We start from the raw sequence: 20,337 nt of genomic DNA, 5'->3' as shown, positions 1-20,337 counted from the left end.
TTCTGTGCACCCCTTGTTTTGAAATAACTACATACAGGACACAATATCAGGACGCCGTGCTGAAGAAGCTCCCCAAAAGATGTAGCGTACATGCGCGTCCATGAGGGAAACTCCAGAGAAGAGGCGCAAGTAATTAATTGATATGACGCACCTGCAGAAGGTGTGGTGTGCGTTGTGAGACTGAATGAATTGTTTATATTCTCTAAGAGAATATTTGTAAACTAAAAAATTATAAAATAAGCAAACGATTTTGTCTCATCAGGATCATTCTTGCAATTACACCCCGTTTGACTCAGATTGACATCATTATTCCGGGGGTACCAGGGGCTTGAAAACAGATTACCCATAATGTTAATCTTTTTTTTCCTCTTCATATTTTCTAATTTACAAAAAAAAATATATTTCTTGTAACGAATGTTTGTATTGTTTTATTTGCCTTCTGTGTTTAGTAAAAAATGCTAAACAATTATGACTAAAATATCATGACATTGTACTGAAATTGTGGCCCATTGTATAATGATTTTGTGTAGTTATTGTCAAAACGATGAGAACAATGGGCCATTTCAGTCAACTAAATGCCCTTTCATTAGTGACATGACATGTCAATGACTAACTAAACCAGTGCTTCTCAAACCTCTCCTTGAGGCACCCCGCCGTTCCATGCATTAGATCTACACCAGAGCTAGCACACCTGAATCAACTTGTTAACCATTTTTAAACCCTTGACTGCTTAATTCAGGTGAGCTACAACAAACTTGTGAGATGGACTGGGATCCCTAGGAGAGATGTGAGAACCATCGCATTAACCAATTGTACAATAACTTAGTTTTTTGGTGCAAAATCACAAACAGCTTTGATATCCCAACATGCTGTATGTTTATGCATAAGAACATATTCATAATATATTTTTTTCTCTGTGTCTACACACAGATTAACGGTCGATAGCCTAGATTAAAATGGACCATTATATTATTTTCAATTTAAAATGTGGCCTGCCAAAGCAAGATAGATTACCTCATAATAAAGTATAATGTACTGAAAAGTATGCAAACAAGAATGAGTAATAATGCAATGCATTAGAGCTTGTAAAAACGTGCCTGCTTATGAAATATAAAAAATACTTTCATATATCAGCCAAACTGAAAAAGCAAGCCAGAGGGAAAGAGAAAGTTTGCATGTGTGTGATTGACAAATCTGTTCAGCCAGCGATGTTGAAGATCTTGTTGCTGAGGGCAGAGGGCATGGAGAAGAAAAGCAGACCCAGGAACAGTATTGTCAGGACGGCCCACAACAGCAGAACACAATGCAGCTTATACTGCCTCCAAGCCAGGATACACACCACACGCACTGGGCTCAGCAACCAGGACAGACTGGTGTTGGGACGGCTGCAGTGGGAGACATACACACATAAAACTAATGCATGCGCACAGACACAAAAACACACTACCCTCAAAAATGACATTCATTCTTAAACTGTTGGTTTTGATTCATTCAAAGACATAATGGCACACATTGTTATTGGATAGAAAGCCAACATTTTTATTTCAATTAATTCAATTAATTTCAAATAATTCTTAAAACAAATAACAAAAACATATTACACACTTTTCAACAGGAAGATACAAATAGCATACAAACAGGCAAAAGTTAGTGCAAAAATCTTAATATTCTTTGTTGGTTTGTATTTAGTGAATGTGGTATCACTAAAATGATTGCAACAAAATTATACCCAACTGGTCAAGCATGGGCAAAACAGAGGGAACACAGCACACCAAGACATATCTGATAGGCTGATAGGGCAAAGTTTGTAATCTGGTACAGATGCCATATCTTAATATGATCACCCTGTTGCAGGAAATAAAATCTTCTAGCGTATTCAAGGTTTAAACAATTGTAATTTCAGTGTTAAAATGTCAGACCTGATGTTCCCTTTAGAAAAATGGTTTCCTGCTGTGTAAAACTCAAATTAATATATGGCATCTGTAGGCTGATATGACAGAATTCAAGACAATCCCCTCCTCCCTCTGACCAATCATCTTCAGTGCTATAAGGTGCATTTACAAACATGTTAAGAGGATGAATTTGCAACTACAGGCCTTCTTTAAAACATTTTTATTACATTTTTATTTTTACTTTACATATATTAAAGATGCATTCCGGGATTTTTTGCCACTGGTTGTGAAAGTGGAGCTGTGGAGCCACGACATGTCCCTGAAAATTGTGGTCAGTCATCTATATGCAGATACACTACTGTTTAGGGTCACTTAGAAATGTCCCTGTTTTCGAAAGAAAAGCAATTTTTTTGTCCATTAAAATAACATTAAATTGATCAGAACTACAGTTTAGACATTATTAATGTTGTAAATACAATTGAAGCTGGAAATGGTTGATTTTCAATGGCATATCTACATAGGCGTACAGAAGCCCATTTTCAGCAACAACCACTCCTGTGTTCCAATGGTATGTTGTGTTTGCTAATCTAAGTTTATTGTTTTAAAAGGCCAATTGATCATTAGAAAACCCATTTGCGAATATGTTAGCACCACTGAAAACTGTTTGATTACAGTCTAAAAATGGACAGAAACAAAGAACTTTCTGACCAAAACAAATTTATTTCAATTACAACCCTTTCCAAAAAAGTTGGGATGCTGCGTAAAATGTAAATAAAAACAGAATGCAAAGATATACAAATCATTTAAACCCTAAATTTTATGTAAAATAGTACAAATAAAACATATCATATGTTGAAATTAGAACATTTTATAAAATGTTAAGCAGTACATTATATCATTAAAAGATTCAGAGAATCCGGAGAAATCTCTAGTGGAAATCACTGCATGGGCTCAGGAACACTTCCGAAAACCCTTGTCTTACAGACACACTTTGTTGCTGGATCCACAAATGCAAATTAAAAGTCTACCATACATTGAAGAAACCATATATAAAGAAGATCCAAAAACGCTGGCCCCTTCTATGGACCCAAGCACCTTTAAGATGGACTGAGACAAAGTTAAAAACTGTCCTGTAGTCTGATGAATTAAAATTGTAAATAATTTTTGAGGATCATGGACGACGTGTACTCTGGACTAAAGAGGTGAGGGACCACCCAGCTTCTTATCAGCGCACAGTTCAAAAGCTAACATCCTCGTGATGGTATGGGGGTGAACTAGGGCACATGGCATTGGTGACTTACACATCTGTGAAGGCACCATTAATGCTGAACAATGTATACAGGTTTTGGTGCAATATATGCTGCCATTCAGACAACGACTTTTTCAGGGAAGGCCTTGCTTATTTCAGCAAGACAATGCCAAACCACATTCTGCACGTATTATAACAGCATGTCTCCTCAGAAAAACAGTCTGGGTGCTAAACTGGCCTGCCTGCAGTCCAGACCTGACAACCATTGAAAACATTTGGCACATTATGAAATAAAAAATATAACAAAGGAGACCCCGAACTGTTGAACAGCTAACCCTAACCCCTAACCCAAGCAAGTATAGGAAAACACTTTCAAAACTACAGAAATTGGTCTCCTCAGTTCCTAAACACTTACAGAGTGTTGTTAAAAGTGCAAAATAGTGGTAAACATGCCCCTGTCCCAACTTTCTTTGATACGTGTTGCTGGCATCAAATTCAAAATGGGCGTGTTTTTTTTTAACCAAAAACAATAACATTTCTCAGTTTCTACATTTGATATGTTGTCTTTGTACTATTTTCAATTAAATGTAGGGATAAATTATTTGCACATCATTGCATTCTGTTCTTATTTGCAGTTACACAGCATCCCAACTTTTTTGGAAACAGGATTGTAGATTCTGTATGACTAAATGTTAAATGTTTTTGTTGTGTTTTTACCCAGTCTCACACCCAGATTCAGATTCAGGAAAATAGTGAAGTTTTATAGAATTACATAAATATGTGATGTGCATAAGCTATTTGTTATTTTTTAAACAAAATACATAATCTAAAATTATTGCATCTTTATCATCATTGAAAAAAATTATACATTGTTTTTTCAAATAAACTTCACATAAGATCTTTGTAGTGACAATGGGGAACAAGTGTTTGAAATGTAATCTCAACCTTCACAATGGTCCTTTTAATTAAGTAAAAAATAAAGAATATGTCCAGGTTCCCCCCTTCTCCACCTGCTCTGTACCGGTCAACATCGCATGCCTTCTAGTTAATATCGTTCCTCAACAGCACACCCTTGTTGAACATACCCCGGGCTGTCTGGCGCCATCATTTCACACCTAGTTCCCACCTGGTTCCCAAGGGACATGGGGGACACTGTTCCCCCATGTCCCTTGTTATTTGTGCAGTCATGCTGCCTCAGAGCTGCAGTTCTCTGGACCTTACTTTTGTTTAGCTTTGCCCTCTATTGTTTAGTTTTGTTTACTGAGTTATGCTAAGCGGAGTCCAGGCTACATCCCATTTACAGAGTTACTGTTTTGTTTCAGTTTTGGTAGAAGCTCCTGCATTTGACCTCCAGCCTCCTTTCTCAGCATGACAGAATATTTGATTTATGTTTCATAACCACAACTTTTATAAAGAATAACTCTAATTGTGATTTCATTGGAATTCAACACATTTTACATAAAACGTATGCCTGGCAGTTCAATACAAAGAAAATGCTAATTATAATTACCAGTACTGCACTACCAAGAATAATTGTTTTTGTAAACCCTTGGAATACAAAATGTTTTTCTTCCCCTGCTCAATACTGCTGCTCATAAAAATCTTTACAGCAATCAATATAGTTTAACTATACATGTCTACCCAGTTATTTTGAACTTACAATGCATTTTACCCGTCCAGTGTGATTACTGCTACACATTATTATGATCACAATCTACACGTATTAAACAAAAAATAAGACAAAATAACCCTTCCTTTCTTCTTTTCTTCTCAATAAGATAAACACGTCGCAAGTACGACAATTAAACATATTATTCAATAAGTAATTGCATATTTTATTTATTGCATGTTTATTGCACATTATAAAACATGCAATATTTTATTTATTGCATGTTTTATGATGTGGTGTTAATGACAGCTGCTGAATGTATATTGTGGGAAATGGAAGGGAATTCACTGTACAGTATTATTAAATAGAATGGTCACAGCCAATACCTGTTTATGGTTCCAGATAAAAAAGTGTTTGTGTTGGCCAAATGTGCCTGTAGTTGCAAAATCACTTAGTAACTGACAATCAAGCTACAGTAGGAAAGAAGTCATGCCACATCTGATGACCATATAAACTGAATCACTGTGAGAAGTTAAAATACAGTTGCATGCTTTTTGTCTCTAAGCCTACTGTACATTTTCTGGAAAACAGTAACAACCAATAAGAGCATTCCAGGTCACTGAAGGATGTGATGAAAGAGTTCAACTTTGTTCAATATAATCAAGAGTTTCGAGACACTTGTGTTACTAAATTAAGCTTACCTCACTAACCAATCTATATTCAAAAGTTATGATTGTATTCTTCATCCCTAGGAAAATAGACATCTATTTTTCAATATCATTATAATTTTTTTTGCATACTTGTTAACAAACATTTGATTTCGTCATGTCCAACCTTTCACACCAACCCTATACAGTAATACCCATTTCCAAACAGAAAATATTTGGAATTTAAGTCCATGCAAGAAAAGTACCAATTGACTTACCAGCAAACATGTCCTTTCAAATAATTTAACTCATAAATAAACAAATAAATCAATAGATAAACATGTAATGCAACATCAAAGATGATCAGATCAGGATTTTCTAGTTTGATTGGTAGTCAGTGGTCAGAGTGGGGATGAGGTTAGTTAAGATGGGTTAACATCCTGAAGTGGAACATTTAGTTAAGACTCCTGTGCTGATGTAAAGCAAAAAGGTAGATGGAAGTTCTTAGTTTTTTCAACTTTTAGTCCAAGAGACGGAAAGTGATTGAGTGGCGGTGAGGCCGTGTCAAGGCTGGGATGCTGAAAGAGTGGACTGGGGGGACGGGGGGTCTGTCTCTTCCCATTTATCTACTTTTCCCTCACCTATTCTACGATTTACAATCCCCCTGCATGGCCATCTCCAAGCCAGCTACTCGTCCCTGCATCCCCAAGCCAGCCCCCTCAGGCCCCCAGCAGCTTCTTGACCAGGTAGCCCGGCATGCTGTAGAGGAAGAGGCCGAGCATCATGAGCAGCAGCAGGGCCACAATGATCTTGATGATGAGCCATTTGTAGCGGTTACACACCAGGTAGCGGACAGCCTTCAGAGGGCTCAGGAACCACAGGAAGGTGGTGTCTGGCCGACTGGGGGGGGGGGGGGGTGGAGAGGGGGGGGGGGTTCCAGGGAATGGGTATAACATGGTTTAAGGGTCAGTTGTGGGGGAGGTGTAGGTGGCAGACAAATAGGTGAGTGGGGTGGGGGGGGTAGAGTGAGAGGAAACAGTTAAGGTGGGGAACAATGATGTGGGGTGAAGAGAGAAAAGAGGACAGAGGACAGAGAGCGTTAGTAAGCCATACAATGTCCATTTCTAACTTGTCACAAAAGTTGTGTACTTCACCCAAATGACCCTGTTTGGAAATGAGCAATGCTCGTTTTTACTTTGTACAGAACACAGACAGTCAGCAAGCACACACATATTCCTCAGAAAATGGAGACACGGATATGAAATGACATGTTTGTTCGACAATGAAAAATGTAACTGCAATAGTATTTCACCTGAAGTCACCAGTGTAATGATGTTGTGATGAACAATGGACTCATGAATGACAACCGACAAATGGCAGGGGAAAAACAAAGATTAAGAGACAGATGTGAGATGTGGAAAATAGGACCTGAATGGAAAGAGGATAACATGAAAGAAAGAAAAAGACAAGAGAAAATGGAGGAGCAAGAGGAGAGATCCGGGAAAAATCACTAGAGAGAGAAAAGGAATAGAACAGAGGAAGGAAAGAACAGAAAGCAGTAGAGGTGAGGACAGCAGGAGGGGGTGGGGGGTGGGGGGGTGGGAGGGCTACCAGTGGCTATGGTGGATCTCAGGCCCCCAGCATCTTCTTGACCAGGTAGCCAGGGAAGGAGTAGAGGAACAGGCCGACCAGGAGCAGGAGAAGCAGGAGGCCCAGGGCTTTGAGGATCAACCAGCGGTAGTTGTGCCAGAGGAAGTAGCAGATGGACTTCAGAGGGTTCACAAACCACATCAGACTGGTGTCTGGACGACTTCAAAAGTATGGGGAAGATGGAAGAAGAGAAGAGGAAAGGAAGGAAGAGATGGAAGGATGAAAGGAAAGACAATGCAGGTTGGAGGTAAAGGAGAAAGGGAGGCAAAAAAGAGGAAGATATAAGGAAAACAGGGATATGGGTGAGGAGATGGCAGGAGGAGGACTGAATGACAGTGTGAAAGTGTAAAGGTGATATTTTCACACCACAAAGACTTGCCAGGGTCAAAATAGGAAAAACTTCCTTATTATTATTGCTAATAGCATATCCTGTTTTTAAATTTGGTGTTTGTTATATGTGTGTGTTTGTGTGTGTGTGTGTCCTGTAACTGTACATATCTTACTTTGGTTTCTCCAGTGGATCAGGCTCATTGCGTCCCAGACCGACAGGACTTTTCTCCGCCTCCTCTGCTGACATGAGATGAAGCTCCGCCTCCACTTTACCCTGAGAAGATGACAGACAATCCAATCAGCCTATGGATCACGCACATGTATGTGCATGTTAGCTTGTTTGTGTGCAATGTTTGCTGATTTGGGTGCGTGTGCCTCTCTCACTCACCGTGAGTTCCATCTCGTCATTCTCGTCGCGGGCCACAAATGGCCACCACCCTTTGACCCGCTTCTGTTTGAAGATGGAAATGCATGGCAGATCAGCCTCGTTCTGCACCATTCCTATGGAACACTGCTTGGCTGTTTTTGCACCACGGGGAAACCTGTTCAGGTCTAGCTCTATCGCACCTGTCAGGATAGACAAAACACAGCATTAGAGTCTTTCTCCATTGATAAGACACTTTTACTGAAGGTTGATCTCCATTTTAACCTAATGAGCACAGCAGTATTCTGTTTTCATTGCTTTGACACACAATGTCAATGCTTAGCACATTTTTGCAAAAGAGATAACACAACTCTCTAAAAACATAAATCATGTCAAACAAAATTAAAAAATGTATTCAGAGCTTTAGAAACTACTTCCTTGAATGTGAAACTCATCTACATTCCTTGAATGTAGAAACTTGTTTTCATTCATGAGTAAAAGAGGTCACATATGCTTTTTGCAAGAATGGACCAAGAAAGGGTAAGAGAAGAGGGGTTCAGCTGTGTGGTGGCGATGTAGCTAAAAGTGGAATACTGACACAAGGCAGAACAGTGGACCCAAAGGCGGACACGGAGCCAGGATAGGATCTGTTTAATTATTTTAATGATGGATTCAGGAAAAGGCAGTCTCATAGTCAGTGGGTTCACGAAGGAGGTGACAGGGGTAGAATGGCAGAGGTACACTGGGGTAGACAGGCTTGTTGGTTGGGGAACAAAAATCAGTAAGACAGAAAGATACTATGGGTAACGAGAAAACACTGGAAACAAGGAATGCTGGCAGCAACTGTATGGGACAAGATGATCAGGCAACTGCCAGAACAGAGAACAGGGGTAAATACACAGAGGGCTAATGGGGAACCAGGAACACCTGGTAGGTGGTGGAGACATGACAACAGGTGAAACACATCAGGGTGTGACAGTATACAAAGAAATACAGTTCTATATCGTGAAGCTTTGCCCATAGGGGCTTCGCTCCTATTGGTTTACCCTCTCTGCCAGTAGGCAGTCACTGAAAATTTTAATATGCAAATAGCACCTCTCTAGGCCATCTGCCCCATGGCTATAAAAGAGGTGCTCACACCCCAATCTGCATCCCTTCTTTCTTCACAAGAACGTTTATTTATACGATCTGGTGATTTTCTACGAGAGTCAAGTATGACTTCACCTTCTTCCGCCGCTGGAGCGGCGTGGACACGCACACTCTGTGTTGTGCATGTTTGGGGCCGCAGCACGCTTGTGAGGGTGCTACGGAGGAGCCCATATGCACCGCCTGCGCCGTCCTCCCTTTGCCGGTGAGGATGGAGCGGCTGGCATATTTCACTGAGGAGGTCCCACTCGCTGACGTCCTCTCTCTCCTCTCCGAGGAGGACTCCTTTCAGGAGTCGGGGGCACCAGCTGAAAAGACCGGCCCGGTGACGGCTCTGCCCACCTCTGGAACTGCTCCCTTCCGCTCGGCTGAGTGGGAGCGGCGGCGTTCTAGCTCTTCCTCTCCCTGTGGACAGAGGTGTCGACCCCCCGGCAGTGAAAGAGGACTTTTTCGCTGCCATGTCTGCCACTGCACGGCGCCTGTGCATCCCCATGCCGGTGCCTGTGCCAGAGGAGGGGGATGACCTGTTTGAGGCTGCCCGATGGACGCGGGCCCACCGCACGGCGCCGATGACGGCGCCGGCGCCAGAGGTCCCCTCTCGGCGTAAGTACGCAGAGGAGGCATGGAGTGCGCCTTGTGACCAGGGGGACACTGCAGTGGAGGGGAGGTTGGAGGCGCTGAGTAAGGGCATTCCGCCTCTGGAAACATCTCTGGCGTCCTCCCTGGTTCCGGGACTGAGCACCTGGTCTGACAAGCGCCCCGCCCTGCCTTCAGTGAGAGACCGTCTCTCCGCCAGCCTGGCGGAGAAACAATACGCTCTCTAGGTGCAGTCTCCTAGCTGCCTCCTAGCTGCGGCTGTGGCTAGGCTGACGGAGGGCCGCACCTCTTTGTCCCTGGCTGAGGTTAGCGAGGTGGCGCGTGCCTCGGCGGCCATCCTGAAGCTGACTCAGGCCAATTCCCAATCGGCTGGTAGGGTGATGGTGACGTCGGTGGTGCAGGTCTGGCACCTATTGTTGGCCTTGACCTCTCTGAAGGAGCCGGAGAAGGTTCCTTTTCCGAACGCATCACTTCAGGAGGACGCCCTGTTCGGGGCTACGGTCACCGAGGCCCTGGTGCGCCAGAAGAGGGACAGAGAGGAGCGTCTTCGTTTGGGGCCCCTCTTGCCCGTCCCTTCTTCGTCGGCGGCATCCTCTGCTCCTACTGAGGCTTCTCAGAGACCAGGGGGTTGCCTACGCCGCCGGGCACAACATCGCCGTGCCAAGGCAGCGGGGGCGGCTGAACAGGACGCAATGCGTCCTGCGCAACGGGAGGTGAGGGAACCTCGTCCCCAGAGGTCATCCCCTCCTCCTCCTCCACGCCGACAGAATGACGGGGGTCGTAAGGCCCCTCCGTTTAAGAAACGGAATGCCTGACTCTTTGGGGGGGAGTGTCCCTCGGACGCTTCCCCACCCTGTGTGCGTTTGGTGGGGAGCTCCTCTTGTTTGGTAAATAAAGCAATGTGTTCAGCTTATTTACCTGTGAGTGAGCCTTCATTTCAGACGGTCGCTGTAGGCCTGGGTTTGGTTAGTGAGCAGTCTTCCTGCCCTCAGTCTCTGCCTGAGGTCAGAGGTGCCTGACTCCATGAATCTGTGACTCCCCTCCCCGCCGACCCTGAAGGGGCGGGCCAGGATGGGTGTCCGAGCAGGTTTCCATTGGGGAGGGCAGACTTCTCTGCTCGCCCTTCTGTGGTGTCAGGTCAGCTGCGCTCAGATGCACTGCCTGCTGGAGCCTCTGTCTCCTTGGTTACGCTTGTAACCGGTGGGGAGACGGACGGCTCGACACAGGTGACGCATGCATCGTCCTCTCCCTTTCGGGGGGCCCCGCCTTGGGCGGGTTGGCTGTTCATGGACGGCCCTCCCGCGGCGGTTGGAGCGGAGGATGCGTACAATCAGTGGCTGACCACGGCCCCTCAGCTGCGTGCTCACACGCTCTCTCTGTTCTACTCAGAGTGGCATCGGCTATGCACTCTACCGGTGTGGCTAGACGTGACGCTGAGGAAAGGGTACGCGCTGCAGTTTCACTGTCAGCCTCCCCCGTTCTCAGGGGTCGTGGAGACCGTCATGACGTCTCCTGTGAAGGTCGCTGCCCTACAGGGGGAGATTGCGGACCTTCTGGAAAAGGGGGCTGTGCCCAAAGGGGGCTGGAAAAGGGGGCTGTACTTCCTGGTGCCCAAAAAGATGGGGGACATGCGGCCGATTCTGGACTTGCGCGTTTTGAACAAATTAGTTTCAAAGCGTCCGTTTCGCATGCTCACGATGAGGTGTCTCCTGGAGTGTGTGCATCCCGGAGATTTTTGCGTCAGCATCGATCTGAAGGATGCTTACTTTCATGTTCCTGTTCTGCCGCGCCACACGAAATTCCTGCGGTTTGCCTTTCAGGGTCAGGCATATGAGTACACAAGGATTCCGTTCAGGTACGCGTTGGCCCCCCGCACTTTCACCAAGTGTGTAGAGGCAGCGTTGGGACCACTGAGGTGCCAGGGGGTCAGGGTTCTGGCCTACCTGGACGACCTGTTGGTTCTGGCGCATTCGGCGGAACAGGCAAGGGTTCACACGTTCCGGTTAGTGATTCAGCTCACTCGCCTGGGCTTTGCGGTGAACTGGAAAAAGAGTGCCCCCCAGCCCAGTCAACTGGTGGTATTTCTGGGGCTCCAGTTATCCACAGTCTCTATGAGGGCTCGGATATCCGGCCGTCATGCACAGTGTCGGTGTACGCAGTCATGTCTCTCCTGAGCCTGATGTCGTCGGCCCATGCGGTGGTCCCGCTGGGTCTGCTACACAGGAGGGGCCTTCAACGCTGGTTTGCCCGCCTCCGTTTGAATCCGGTACGCCACCAGCGACGGTTGGTCGAGATCCCGGTCTCGTTGGAGCGGGATTTGGCTTTCTGGAGGAACCTGCGCATTCTGCTTCATGGGGTTCCCATGGGCAGAGCGTCGGTTCGAGTCCCGGTGTTTACGGACGCGTCCCTGTCGGGCTGGGGCGGAACGTGCCAGTCGTGCTCGGTCAGAGGCGTGTGGCCTCCTTCGGAGTTGGACACGATCCGACGAGTGTTGCTGCACTTTGCTCCGGCCCTGCGCGGCCAGGACGTGTTGGTGTGGTTGGACAACCGCACCACGGTTGCTTACGTGAACAGGCAGGGCGGGGTCTCTGCCCCTCCACCTGTTGGCAGTGCAGATTTGGGAATGGGCACAGGGGCATCTCAGGTCTCTGAGGGCCCTTCACATTCCCGGAGAGCTCAATGTGGGTGCGCACTTGCTGTCTCGGGGTGGTCCCCGGGACGACGAGTGGTGTCTTCATCCCGACATTGTGGCCGAGATCTGGAGACGCTTCAGGAGGGACCAGGTGGATCTATTCTGCCCCCTGTGGTATTCTCTTCGAGCGCAAGACAGGCCCCCGTTGGGCGTGGATGCGTTGGCTCACCGACCATGGCCGAGGGTACTGTTGTATGCGTTTCCCCCCTCTACAGTGCATTCTGTCATGTCTCGGGTGCGGTCGGAGGGGTTGTCGCTCATACTGATCACCCCCTTTCGCCCGGGTGCCCTGTGGTTTGCAGAGGCGGCCCAGATGGCGGTGGGGACGCCGAGGCCGATCCCGTACCACCATGGGGCGTTGTTGCAGGCGAACGGCTCGATTGGGGCGTTCCCTGTACTGGGTCAGCCGCTGCGGGCTTGGGTCATGAGAGGGCCAGGCTGCGGTGTCAGGGACTGAAGTGGTCGCGACCATTCAGGGTGCGAGGGCAGCATTGACGGCGGCTAGCTATTCTAGCTGCTGGGGTATCTTTGCCCGCTGGTGTGAGGGCGCAGGGGTTGACACCCTCTGTTGCGACGTGGGCAGTGTCCTGTCGTTCCTGCAGAATCTTTTTGAGCAGCAAAAGTCCCCTGGAATGCTCAAGGTGTATGCTTGTGCGATCTCGGCGTGTCATGAGGGTTTCAATGGAGTGTCTGTGTTTAGCCACCCCTTGGTTAAACGGTCTCTGGCCGGGTCGCGCCGTTTGCGGCCGGTGGCCAGGCGGACGTTGCCTCAGTGGGATTTGGCTTTGGTTCTGGAGGCGCTGTGCGACGCGCCGTTCGAACCTCTTGATCAGATACCGTTGCGGATGCTGTCCCTTAAAACGGCGCTTTTGATGGCTCTGACCTCTGCTAAGAGGGTCAGTGACCTGTATGCGCTGTCGACGCAGCCTGGCTGTCTCACCATCATTTGTTCCATGAAGATGGTGTTGTGGGCGTTTTCTCCCTCTCCCCATGCGGGTGCGAGGGAGGAGCGGTTGCATTGTTTGTGTCCGGTCCGCGCTTTGGCACAGTATGTGCAGCGCACGGCCGCGGTGCGGACTGCGCCCCAGCTCTTTGTGTGTCACGGTGGCCCCAAGGTTGGCCAGCCGTTGTCGAAACAGCGTCTGTCTCACAGGTTGTGTGAGGCGATTGATCTTGCCTACAGGTCACATGGAGTTCCTACGCCTAGTGGGTTCGGTGGCCCACTCCACGTGTGGGGTGGCGGCCTCAGCTGCACTGTTTAGGGGCGTGGGGGTGGAGGACATTTGTGCTGCCGCGTCTTGGGGGACGCCGTCGCCGTTTGTCCGATTTTGCTGTGCTCAGTGTAGCTGAGTCTGGGGTGTGAGTTAGGTCCGTTGAGCTGCTGGGTCGGCACCGTTGAAGTGGGTCCGTCTGCTGCTTCGGGGTACCTGTGCGCTTTTTTGTGTGACGCTCGCATTTTGTGTGCTGGAGCGTCTCCTTGTGAACCGAGTCCAGGTCTCTGCGTGTTCTTTGGGCTGGCCTCGGACGCTCCTTTTTCAGTCGATGCTGATTGAGGAGGAACCGGTTGGGTTGGTGCTGTGTGTACATTTGTTTGGGGGCTGTGATCAGCGCGCAACAGTATGTGCTTGGTGGGTGCAGGATGGAAGCGATTCTGTGTCGTGGTTTCCACCCCTGAGCTGTCCTGTTTGGCACTTATCTCTTTGGTGAGGTGGGTGACAGGCAGGGAGTACATCTTGGGCTCATCTTGCTTTGTTTTCGCAGAGAGACTTTAACTTCGTATATTCTGCAGTGATATGTTAACTTGGTATACAGTTTTTGTATATTCAGTATTCGCATCGCATCGCATCATCTTCCGCTTATCCGGGGCCGGGTCGCGGGGGCAGCAGTCTAAGCAGGGATGCCCAGACTTCCCTCTCCCCAGACACTTCCTCCAGCACTTCCGGGGGGACACCGAGGCGTTCCCAGGCCAGCCGGGAGACATAGTCCCTCCAGCGTGTCCTAGGTCTTCCCCGGGGTCTCCTCCCAGTGGGACGGGACCGGAACACCTTCCCAGGAAGGCGTTCCGGAGGCATCGGAAACAGATGCCCAAGCCACCTCAGCTGACCCCTCTCGATGTGGAGGAGCAGCGGCTCTACTCTGAGCTCCTCCCGGGTGACCGAGCTTCTCACCCTATCTCTAAGGGATCGCCCAGCCACCCTGCGGAGAAAGCTCATTTCGGCCGCCTGTATCCGGGATCTTGTCCTTTCGGTCATGACCCAAAGCTCATGACCATAGGTGAGAGTAGGAACGTAGATTGACTGGTAAATCGAGAGCTTCGCCTTGCGGCTCAGCTCTTTCTTCACCACGACAGACCGATACATCGACCGCATTACTGCAGAAGCTGCACCGATCCGTCTGTCAATCTCCCGTTCCATCCTTCCCTCACTCGTGAACAGGACCCCTAGATACTTAAACTCCTCCACTTGAGGCAGGCACTCTCCACCAACCTGAAGTGGGCAAGCCACCCTTTTCCGACTGAGGACCATGGCCTCGGATTTGGAGGTACTGATTTTCATCCCCACCGCTTCACGCTCGGCTGCAAACCGTCCAAGTGCATGCTGAAGGTCCTGGCTTGAAGGGCCAACACGACAACATCATCCGCAAAGAGCAGAGACGAAATCGTGTGGTCCCCAAACCTGACACCCTCCGGCCCCTGGCTGCGCCTAGAAATTCTGTCCATAAAAATTACGAACAGAACCGGTGACAAAGGGCAGCCCTGCCGGAGTCCAACATGCACAGGGAACAAGTCTGACTTACTGCCGGCAATGCGGACCAAGCTCCTGCTTCGGTCGTACAGGGACCTGAATTTGTGTATGATGTGTGAGTGTGCTCTAAGGTGCAGAAATGAAGATAAACTAGTATAACAGGTGGTTGAGACCCACAACAACTGAGAGGAATTACAATAATATGAAAAGAAAAATATGTGTTAAGTTCAAGAGTTACTACCTAGGAAGTCATCAGCGGAGAAGTGGTCCGCATCCCAGACCTGCAGAGTGAGGCGTGCAGGGATTTTGTACTCAGTTTCATCCCAGGAAAACATGGACTCCTTCTTGGAGATGACAATCTTCTCCTCAGCCATCAGATAGTCAAAGGGGAACACAAAGCGCCAATTGAAATTCCCCTCGCCTGTCAGAGAGTGGTAGTGGACGTCGGTGTCCTGCTTGTCCTCCTGCTGCCCCTTCAGCCAGCTGAGATAGAGGTTTAAAAATTACACATGTCAGAAGTCAAAGGGCCGATCAATCAGAAGGATGGTGCAATAGAAAATCTGTACATTCTTTTTTAAATGTATTAGTATGTTAGCCTCACTCAGCATGCTTTGTGTGTGAAGGTTGTCTAGAACTTAGGCAGACAAAGTTCAGTTCAGTTCATCATGATACTTCTGTAAACGTGATTTGAGATTTTTTATAGCTCAATAATCTTGTGCATTACCGGTATCAACCATTTAGTACAATAAAAAAAAATGCAAGTACTTCAAAACAAAAACACTTTAATGATGTGACCTCCCAATAAAAAAGCGGCCACTTACGAGAAATTTATGAGATTATTAATTTAAGCCAGTTGGACTACATTTTGTTTATATGCAACTATTGTGTACAGGATAATTTCAATATGTGTAAATACCAATAACCAACAATAATATCATTTGTACAGTGTATTTATAATTTAAATACAAATTAGCTGATTTGTTGTTGGAGGGTAACATGACTTCAAATGCCATGCACAGCTTTTCTGAGAGGTTTATGATAGTGCTTTCCTTAATTGGAGGGAAGATGCAGCTACAAGATAAACATAAGATGTGCCATACAATGATAATCTAGTCCAGAACAGTATATGGCCTCAGAGGCACAAAAAGGGCTGTGGTTAATGTGGATGGCCAGATTAAATTAGATCAAAATTCTGATTTTATTTTTGAAATTCCTTTCATTCAATATAAACTACAGTCAATTGTGTAAGTATTCACTCCTCAACATCTTTTCCACATTTTGCTATGTTACTATCTTGAACTAAAATAAATTGAATTCAGATTTTCTGTAACTGATCTACACAAAGTATTCCATAATGTCAGTGTTGGAAAACATAATTTTTTCTTTTAATTCAGTAAAAATGTTCATTTCATAACACTCATTCATGACACTTAACACATCAATAAGTAGTCAATTTCCATCAGAAGTCACATAATTAGAATTTCAAGTGTCTTATAGAATGAAATTAAAGTGGCAAACAATCTCAGATTACATCCATGTCCGGCAGAACGTTCCAGAATAGAATAACATAAAGTGGATTTTAAAAGTCTACACACCCCTGTTAAAATGCCAGGTTCTTGTTATGTAAAAGAATGAGACAAACATAAATCATGTCAGAACTTTTTCCACCTTTAATGTGACCTATAACGTGAACAATTCAATTGAAAAATTAACTGAAATCTTTGAGGGGGAAAAATAAAAACTCACAATAGCCTGGTTGCATAAGTGTGCACACCCTTAAACTAATAATTTGTTGAAGCACCTTTTGATTTTATTACAGCACTCAGTCTTTTTGGGAGTCTATTAGCATGGCACATCTTGAAGTGACAATACAGTGGGGAGAACAAGTATTTGATACACTGCCGATTTTGCAGGTTTTCCTACTTACAATGCATGTAGAGGTCTGTAATTTTTATCATAGGTACACTTCAACTGTGAGAGGCGGAATCTAAAACAACAATCCAGAAAATCACATTGTATGATTTTTAAATAATAAATGTGCCTTTTATTGCATGGCATAAGTATTTGATCATCTACCAATCAGTAAGAATTCTGGCTCTCACAGACCTGCTAGTTTTTCTCTAAGAAGCCCTCCTGTTCTCCACTCATTACCTGTATTAACTACACCTGTTTGAACTCGTTACCTGTATAAAAGACACCTGTCTACACACTCAATCTAACAGACTCCAACCTCTCCACAATGGTCAAGACCAGAGAGCTGTGTAAGGACATCAGGGATAGAATTGTATACATGCACAATGTTGGGATGGGCATCAGGACAATAGGCAAGCAGCTTGGTGAGAAGGCAACGACGCAATTATTAGAAAATGGAAGAAGATGGAAGAAGTTGAAGATGACAGTCAATCTCCCTCGGTCTGGGGCTCCATGCAAGATCTCACCTCGTGGGGCATCAATGATCATGAGGAAGGTGAGGGATCAGCCCAGAACTACACGACAGAACCTGGTCAATGACCTGAAGAGAGCTGGGACCACAGTCTCAAAGTAACACACTAACGCACTAGTAACACACTACGCCGTCATGGATTAAAATCCTGCAGCGCACGCAAGGTCCCCCTGCTCAAGCCAGCGCATGTCCAGGCCCGTCTGAAGTTTGCCAATGACCATCTGGATGATCCAGAGGAGGAATGGGAGAAGGTCATGTGGTCTGATGAGACAAAAATAGAGCCTTTTGGTCTACACTCCACTCGCCGTGTTTGGAGGAAGAGGAAGGATGAGTACAACCCCATGAACACCATCCCAACCGTGAAGCAGGGAGGTGGAAACATCATTCTTTGGGGATGTTTTTCTGCAAAGGGGATAGGACGACTGCACCGTATTGAGGGGAGGATGGATGGGGCCATGTATCACGAGATCTTGGCCAACAACCTCCTTCCCTCAGTAAGAGCATTGAAGATGGGTCGTGGCTGGGTCTTCCAGAATGACAACGACCCGAAACACACAGCCAGGGCAACTAAGGAGTGGCTCCGTAAGAAGCCTCTCAAGGTCCTGGAGTGGCCTAGCCAGTCTCCAGACCTGAACCCAATAGAAAATCTTTGGAGGGAGCTGAAAGTCTGTATTGCCCAGCGACAGCCCCGAAACCTGAAGCATCTGGAGAAGGTCTGTATGGAGGAGTGGGCCAAAATCCCTGCAGCAGTGTGTGCAAACCTGATCAAGAATTACAGGAAACGTATGATCTCTGTAACTGCAAAGAAAGATTTCTGTACCAAATATTAAGTTCTGCTTTTCTGTTGTATCAAATACTTATGTCATGCAATAAAATGCAAATTAATTACTTAAAAATCATACAATGTGATTTTCTGGATGTTTGTTTTAGATTCTGTCACTCACAGTTGAAGAGTACCTATGAGAAAAATTACAGACTTCTACATGCTTTGTAAGTGGGAAAACCTGCAAAATCGGCAGTGTATCAAATACTTGTTCTCCCCACTGTATTTGCCCACTCTTCTTTGCAAAAGCGCTCCAAATCTGTCAGATTGCGAGAACATCTCCTGTGCTAAGCCCTCTTCAGATCACCCCACAGATGTTCAATTGAATTCAGGTCTGGGCTCTGGCTGGGCCATTCCAAAACGTTAATCTTGTTCTGGCGAAACCATGCATTTGTGGATTTGAATGTGTGCTTTGGGTTGTTGAAAGGTGAACTTCCTCTTCATCTTCAGATTTCTAACAGATGCCTGAAAGTTTTGTGCCTAAATTGCCTGGTATTTGGAACTGTTCATAATTCCCTCCACCCTAACTAAGGCCCCGGATCCAGCTGAAGAAAAACAGCCCCAAAGCATGATGCTGCCACCACCATGCTTCACTGTGGGTATGGTGTTCTTTGGGTGATATGCATTGTTATTTTTGCGCTTAAACATACTTTTTGGAATTATAGCCAAAAAGTCCAACCTTGGTTTCATTAGACCATAACACGTGCTTTTGGGGGACTTGATGTTTGTCTTTGTAAACGTCAGCCGGGTTTGGATGTTTTTCTTTGTAAGAAAAGGCTTCCGTCTTGCCACCCTACCCCATTCATATGAAGAATACGGGAGATTGTTGTCACATGTAGCACACAGCCAGTACTTGCCAGAAATTCCTGCAGTTACTTTAATGTTGCTGTAGGCCTCCTGGAAGCCTCTCTGACCAGTTTTCGTCTTGTCTTTTCATCAATTTTGGAGGGACATCCAGTTCTTGGTGATGTTTCTGTTGTGCCATTTTTCTCCACTTGATGATGACTGTCTTCACTAATGCTTTGGAAATTATTTTGTACCCTTCTCCTGACTGATACCTTTTAACAATGAGATCCCTCTGATGCTTTGGAAGCTCTCTGTGGACCATGGCTTTTGCTCTGAGATGCAACTAAGAAAATGTCAGGAAAATCCTATTAAGAACAGCTGAACTTTATTTGTGATTAATCAGAGTCACTTTAAATGATGGCAGGTGTGTAATGACTTCTATTTAATATGAGTTTGAATGTGATTGGTTAATTCTTAACACAGCCACATCCCCAGTTATAAGAGGGTGTGCACACTTATGCAACCAGTTTATTGTAAGGTTTTTATTTTTCATTTTCCCCCACTCGAAGATTTCAATCGTTTTTCAATTGAATTGTTCACATTAGAGGTCACATTTAAAGGTGGAAAAAGTTCTGACATGATTTATCTTTTTCTCATTCTTTTACATCACAAAAACCTGGCATTTTAACAGGGGTGTGTAAACATTTTATATCCTCTGTAGGTTTGGCCTACAAAACAATATTATTGGCAAGGCTTGAAAGTTGCTGACAAATGCTGCTTCTACTACTTGATAGAGCATTAACAGTTTTGCTGAAAATAATGAACTACATGTGCTAAACTGGTGAAGACCGAGCTAAAAACATCTTGCAGCTATAATTTCAGTTAGTATTGAGTTGGTGGGTCAATACTTATCCAATATAAAATAAATGTAATTATATTTTGTTTAATATTTAAATAATATTTTGCATCATCAAAGCACTGTGTGTGCATGGTGGGAATCAAAGTTATAGAATCATTTTTAACTGTTTACTTCCAGCTCGTAACACAACAAATTTACTTTGTTGTGACATCTCATATTTGTCCAAAGACAAAAAGTCCTTTTGGAGTAAATAGTTAGACAATCCACTGAACTTTTCTGAATGGTCTAAATTGAACCCCTGAAGGTGGCCAAATAAGAGAAGCAAGAAGGAAAAAGCCTCAGGCAAAATCCTTTTTATGTCTTTAAATGTCATTAGTATTTATTTACTACTATCAGATAATTAATAGAAAGCAGCAAATTACAATACATTTACAAGAACCAAAAAACAACAAGGACTGTGGTCCATTTCCCATGCAAACATAATACTGTCATGCAAGAGACTTCCT

General features: G+C 45.5%; 1 protein-coding gene across 6 annotated transcripts in view; it reads right to left on the bottom strand.

The window, feature by feature from the left end:
* Positions 1–429: 429 nt before the first annotated feature.
* otofa (otoferlin a) overlaps positions 430–20,337 on the bottom strand; it is a 128,503-nt gene continuing 108,595 nt past the window's right edge. For 2 of the 6 annotated variants that reach the window (XM_020056458.2, XM_020056460.2), the window contains 4 exons: positions 15,162–15,403; positions 7,766–7,944; positions 7,551–7,651; positions 430–1,385 (listed from right to left, as the gene is read on the bottom strand). In XM_020056458.2, the coding sequence (XP_019912017.2) occupies positions 1,199–1,385; positions 7,551–7,651; positions 7,766–7,944; positions 15,162–15,403 (709 nt within the window). In that variant the 3' untranslated portion in view covers positions 430–1,198. Of the gene's footprint in view, positions 1,386–3,786; positions 6,298–7,008; positions 7,208–7,550; positions 7,652–7,765; positions 7,945–15,161; positions 15,404–20,337 lie in introns of those variants that run through there. The other 4 variants (XM_029114679.2, XM_029114678.2, XM_020056459.3 and 1 more) reach the window with 3 other exon arrangements.

The sequence above is a fragment of the Esox lucius genome, chromosome 18 (genome assembly GCF_011004845.1).
Source record: "Esox lucius isolate fEsoLuc1 chromosome 18, fEsoLuc1.pri, whole genome shotgun sequence".
Lineage (NCBI taxonomy): Eukaryota > Metazoa > Chordata > Actinopteri > Esociformes > Esocidae > Esox > Esox lucius.
Note: the sequence above shows the minus strand (reverse complement) of the source record. Positions and strands in the feature narration are given on the sequence as shown.